At 34.6% G+C, this 6,226-nt stretch overlaps 1 protein-coding gene and 2 pseudogenes across 3 annotated transcripts, besides 1 other annotated feature; 1 reads left to right on the top strand and 2 right to left on the bottom strand.

The window, feature by feature from the left end:
* Window positions 1–2: 2 nt before the first annotated feature.
* Window positions 3–6,226: a mobile genetic element.
* Window positions 878–1,706, bottom strand: TVAGG3_1095500 (annotated as a pseudogene). The gene has a single exon. A coding segment is annotated over exon 1 (829 nt).
* On the top strand, window positions 2,807–3,570 carry TVAGG3_1095490 (annotated as a pseudogene). Its single transcript has one exon. A coding segment is annotated over exon 1 (764 nt).
* On the bottom strand, window positions 4,847–5,470 carry TVAGG3_1095480 (protein of unknown function, DUF4106 family; the record flags this gene model as incomplete). Its single annotated transcript, XM_051257186.1, has 1 exon — window positions 4,847–5,470. One exon carries the CDS (start codon window positions 5,468–5,470, stop codon window positions 4,847–4,849), a length of 624 nt encoding a protein of 207 aa, XP_051075596.1.

Below are 6,226 nucleotides of genomic sequence, written 5' to 3'. Positions count from 1 at the left end.
TAAGTTTTATCTGCTTTCTTGTCTAACATTGCTGGTAGTTCATATGCTTCAAAGTTTCTGGCATGATCTTCGGTATTCCTGCAACTTTATTATTGTTAAGAGTATCTTTTACGCTTGTACTGGATTTCTAAAGGTGCACTTGAACCAAGGTCAAAGTTCAATATTATGTCGTCTGCTCTAACAGTAGTGAAGGATTTATGTGTATGGTTCTTGTCTGCTTTCTTGTCATATAAATCTTGAGCAGTGAATTTAATATTATGTTCATCCTTCATGACATAAACATCTTTACATCTAATGTTTCTCATCGTCGTTATGTCGTCATCCGATGTTAAACCTTGTGGAAAGTTAGGAGGTTTACAATATAATGCATCCCCACCAGTTTCTTCAACCGTTCCTTCAATACTTTCTATAGCAACAGTTGTGAAGGATTTATGTGTATGGTTCTTGTCTGCTTTCTTATCTAACATTGCTGGTAGTTCATGTGCTTCAAAGTTTCTGGCATGACTTTCAATGTTCCTGCAACTGTTATCTAAACTGTTAAGAGTATCTTTTACGCTTGTACTTGGATTTTCTAATGGTGCACTTGAACCAAGGTCAAAGTTCAATATTATGTCGTCTGCTCTAACAGTAGTGAAGGATTTATGTGTATGGTTCTTGTCAGCTTTACTGTCTAAAGAAGTTTGAAGTTCATTTATATCGGAGATGTTGTGTTTATGAGATTTCAAAACTTTGTTCGTTGCGTCAAGTTCAACTTTGTCAGCTTTACTTTTAATAGCATCTTCAAACGTTATTTTTGCCTTAACTCTTAACATAAATCTTGGTTCAACTAATACACCATTAACAGAGAAAGTAGAGGCATAAATTTCATCGTTATAACTAAATGCTTCTGGTGCTTTACCTGTGTCATACTGTACAGTACAGCTTATGTCATAACCTTTAGCACGAATGTATTTATATCTTCTTTCATTAACATTTTTTGTCTTCGCTTCATCACTTCGTGTTAAATATCCATGGTAGTCCGTTATAATCTGTTCGTCTGAAGTTATATAATGAACGTGGTTTTTATCTGCTTTTTCGGCTAATTTCTCATTAACATCATTCACTTCTAATTCAACTCTTCCGCCAGAACTCTTATTATCATTAATCTTTTTCATTAATTCGGTAATTACGTCATAAAGACTATATTCTGTTTTCGGTTTTGTAAATAATGAGTCAAAATTTCTTTTCATCATTACATCGCTGACATTAATGATATCACCAATTCCTTTTTCATTTATTCTCTTCATTAATTCTGCAATAATGACGAATATATAATCTGTTAATTTATTCTCTTCATCGAGGGTTATAGAATGTTTTGAAATTGAATCATTAACTCCTCTAAATAAATCAATAACTTCAGGATACACGTTTTTAATGTCTTGAATAACCCGACCAGTATCCTCGCCACTATGTGGCTCTGAGCCCGTTGGGCTCTGTTGTTCATGTTCTTCGTTCCCGTCGTTACGTGGTTTTATATCTCTAACCATCATCAACGCAGCCATAACCGGAGGGTTTGTTGCTACCTGTTCGAAAATCCGTCCGTTATGTATGGTATATCTAAATAATTTCTTTGTGTTTGTTAAAACATTTGAAACAAGTCTTTTAAAACCATCTACAAAATTTCCTGTTTCACCTAATGTTCTTGCAGCATTTACAAGCTCACCCATTCCCGCTTTTGACCCCAAAAACGTCCATATTGCATTTATTTCACTCTGTATAGTTGTCCATTCAGCGAAACTAACACCCGCATTCGCTAAGCTGAAAATGAAATTCAGTGGATCGAACTTAATTCCACCTTCTTTTTCAATTTCAACGAACTCACTAACATGAGATTTTAAATATTCTTTCGTTAAAATTGTTTTCCCCGATGTTATGTCATTAACGAAACTATCACCGTCAAAAGTTAACGAATTCAATTTCGTCGTTGATGCTTTTATTTCATACACCGCTTTATCGATAGTTTTTGGCTCACCTTCTTTAGAAGCATATGAAACATTAATGAATGAATTATATGTATTCGTGAATGAATTAAAATCAATGATTTTCATTAATGACGCCTTTAATGATTCATTAACTGTTGAATCCCTTAAAACAATTAATGAACTGTCATGGGCTTCGCCCTGGTCGCTTCGGTCTGAAAGACCTTCAGGACTCAAAGAGTCCGTTTGCGACTTTATGAAAGGTACACTGCAAACCGTCGAGTTTGGATCAAATGCTGTAGTTGGTGCAGGAATATTAATGATATAAGTCATTAAATCATTAAGTGACGTAAATAATGTTGTCGTTTTTGATTTAATTTCTTTAGCATCTGTTATATATGGTAATTTTATTTCTGTAGTTTCTGAATTAAAGATATTCGCTAAAATGTTTTGTAAACTGTTTTGAACAGCTGTGTAAACCGTTGAATTCGGAACTCTTACGATTTCACCATCCTTAATAAAAGGCATTGTACATGACGTAGTGCTTGGGTCAAATCTTTCGGGATTATAATTCAACATATATTCTAACGCTTCATATACAGACCTATAAACAGTTGTGTCGTTCTTCATGACAACTTCACCATTTACAATGAATGGCATAGTGCATGGAGTTAAAATAGGGTCAAACTTTTCATAGTCCTTCCATGTTATGTATTTCTCGGTATTTCCATCAGAAATAACAATATATTTGTCAGTAAGTGTGAGAGAGTATTGACCAAAATATAAACGTTTAGCTCTGTCAGCTTCATACGCATATGCAGCAATACTCATATTTTAATGAGAATAAAATGTTGTTCTATTTGCAAAGTACAGACCCAAACGAATACGGGACAGTAAAGCTACAAACAAACTTAGGTCTTCAGAATGAAGCGCTTGCTTTCAGAGTTGTTGACTTCAATACTATCGCTTCATTCGTTATAACAGATGAAACAGATTTCATGGAGCTTGAAATAGATGGAAAGAAGCACGAAATAAGATTTCACAATAATGTAGAATATAAGATGGAAACATTAGCTGGAGTGTTAAATGCGCTCATAAATACTACAATAAACAAGGAGAACGAAGAAAACTTAATGAATGTTAAACTTATTGCAGGAGTTTTGAAGTTCAGTTATGCGAAGGAGTTTAAGATAACACGAATGAGTCATAGAGTTCAATTGCTTCTGGGAGCATACCATATGACATGTCCTTTGAAAAGTGTTGACAAAACGATTGAGATGAAATCTGTTCCATACGTATGTTATGGTAATTGTTTATACGTTGAGTCAAAAATAGCTAATGTCACAGGTATTTCAGGAGTTAATAGTAAAGGTTCAGTAGAATATAAATCCTTCTGTTATGCAGTCAATTCAATGTTCATTCCAAACGTTCCTGTCATAGTAACTCATTTAGGTAAATGGGTTCGCATTAGTCCTCATAATTTGAAAGACATGCAATTCAGACTTGTTGACTTTCAAGGAGAGCCTGTAGAACTGAAGGCACCAGTGCGAATGACTGTTGAAGTTGACTTTTTAGAAAATATTAAATGCAACAGCTTACAAGAGAACTCAGAGCTAAAAATATAAAGTATGAATGTTATGTATTAGGTCATGAACTTTGGTTATTGCTGTTTGATGAAACAAATGAGTTAGTTATGTCAGTCAAGAGAACAGAAAAAGGCGTCAAAGGCGCCGAGCGCAAAGCGCTATATTGTGTTAGTGAAAACTGCACCAAGTCAATAAGATTAGGTTTGCATTATGAAGATGAGTTCGATACTGTTGAAGAAGTTTTGGATAGATATTACAAATTGCTTTAATTTACTAAAACATATTTCAAACAAAGCTTATATTCTGTTGAAAGTTTTGTATACTCGTTCGAATATTTATACTTAAACTCAACTCCTGTAGTTCCTGGTGTTTCAATGATGCGGATGTTACCTATTTTCATGAATGGTGGCGTTTGACCACAGCATTCGATTTCAGGGTCGAGATAGTCAATGACACATTGTTTCCCTGTTATTCGTGATATAACATTTTCAAGGTCCTCCTTTGTTAGAATTATTTGGTTCTTGCTTATAAGATTTGTCAAAAGCTTCTTATCGTCTTTGAGTAAAATTGTTTGGTATAACTGAAGAAGGTAATGGTCTACGTTATCTGAAGGATTTGTTTGAACATTTGTGTAAGGGTTGTCGTTGGCTTCTCTTGAAAGAATTTGGTCCAGTGGTGGATACTCTAACTTAACATCTGATGTAGCGTTAGCGTTTGAAGCTGAGTTTAAATTCACGGATTTCAGTTCTGGTTCTTTTTCTTTCAAACACTCTGAACTATAGTTCTTTATGACAATATTGTTTGTCGTTCGTGAGTCAACATTTGATGTTGGTTCAATTGGAACATTAACGGCACCAGCTAAGATGGATTTGCTTCTCATTTCATATAGAATAAAAACCTTTTATATGTATGAAATGAACAATATACTCGACAAGGGTTTGAATGTAAAGCTAACGAATGAAAATATTGTTGAATTCACTGAGACAGGTGCTGTGTATAAAGATGTAGAACTACTGAACAAAAGAGCTAAGGGAAGAAGCAGGAACATGAACAAAGGGTGGAAGCCTATAAAAATTTATGTCAATGATGGCTCAGGAGGTTCAAACATAAAGTATGCAGAAAGTTATAGAGTTTATGCTCTCAAAGGTGAAAAGCCTTCATTTAAGAACAGCTATTCTAACGCATATCCTCAAAAGCTAACGGATGGGAAGTGGATGATATGAATGACAGCAAAAATATTAACAGAAATGGCGACAGAGATGCATGGAATTTGTTTACCATCAGTCAATTGAAGGTTAAACTTTAAAACAATGTTGGTCGTTCCCATGGAATATTTTTGACTTTAATGGTATTAGTCATGATATGAATCTCAAGGTATGAACGAGGAGAGATGAGAGACTTATATGCTTCCCAAATTTCTTCAAAAGGTAATGTTATACCTGACTGTTTCCAAATGAGTTCAATATCATAACGTGAGAAACCTTGAAAGATAACGAAGTCAGTTATGAGACGTTTTATGTTTAAAGCAAGAAAACGCCATGTTTGCATAAGTATTGCTACAGTTAAGTGGTAATGTCTGACTTTAGTAATGATGTTAGCTAATGGTGAGTCAGGCTTTGACACTAAACCTTTTCCGGCGAAGTCGTCGCAAACGAGCAGAGTATTTGAAGGATACTTTTTGAAGGGGTATTTTGAAAGTTTTGACAGAATGTAGTTTGTAAGTCGTTTCATATCGTAAACTCCTGAGTATTGACGTAAGTGGTGTTTGTCAATAATTCTTTCCATCTCTTCTGAAGTCTTTTGCATTCCTGACTGTATAAATTCAACGATGGCATAATATTTCCTCTTACGTCGAACGTAACGTTGAAGAAATTCAATGAGTTCGCTATCTGGAACTTTAACGACAGATGCTTGAACTTTTGACATAAATGTTTTCGCTGTTGAGTCCATAGAGTCTGAAGTTGCTGATATAATGATTTGGTCATAATATGAATCTTGACTAAACGCTCTGTTATGAGTATATGACGAATGAGGTTAAATGTCTTACCTGAACCCATCTTTCCACAATAGAAATACACACCATTTGAACAGAATTCATAATCTTTGCTGAAAGGAAGAATGAGAGAAGAGTTAAGTTTGTCTGTAGTTTCATTCATGTCTTCATCTACGTCATGTATTAAATGCTTCATTTTATCTCCATTAAAAATGCAAGTCAGAAATATTCAGAACATAGCACCGAGTCTAACTGACAAGAGTATAAAGATATACTATGAACACGTTATGATGAAACCAACCAAAATTCAAGAAAGTCAGTATACTTATGAATATCCAAGACACTGGGTAGAGTATGTAGGAGGTGAGAAAGCTATTGAAATCAGACAGGTTCGAAGTATTCCAGCAGGAAGGACAATATTATTGAAGAACTTTAATGTTTTGAGGTATAATGATGAAACAAAGAAGCAAGATAGTTTTCCCATTGCTGTGTATGTGAACCTAGACACAGGAGATGACATGAAAGTTTTTAACACAAAGCTTCAAACGGTAGTGAGAGAACAACTGACTGCGGAAGGGCATCCATTACCTTCAGAAGTTACCATAGCATATAATTTTGAAACAAACTCAATAGATTTTAAAGTCATCTCTGCAAAGAAGTCAGGTTTTACATTTAATGAAGCAGATGTA

The sequence above is a fragment of the Trichomonas vaginalis genome, assembly GCF_026262505.1.
Source record: "Trichomonas vaginalis G3 chromosome Unknown ctg_216, whole genome shotgun sequence".
Classification (NCBI taxonomy): domain Eukaryota; phylum Parabasalia; order Trichomonadida; family Trichomonadidae; genus Trichomonas; species Trichomonas vaginalis.
Note: the sequence above shows the minus strand (reverse complement) of the source record. Positions and strands in the feature narration are given on the sequence as shown.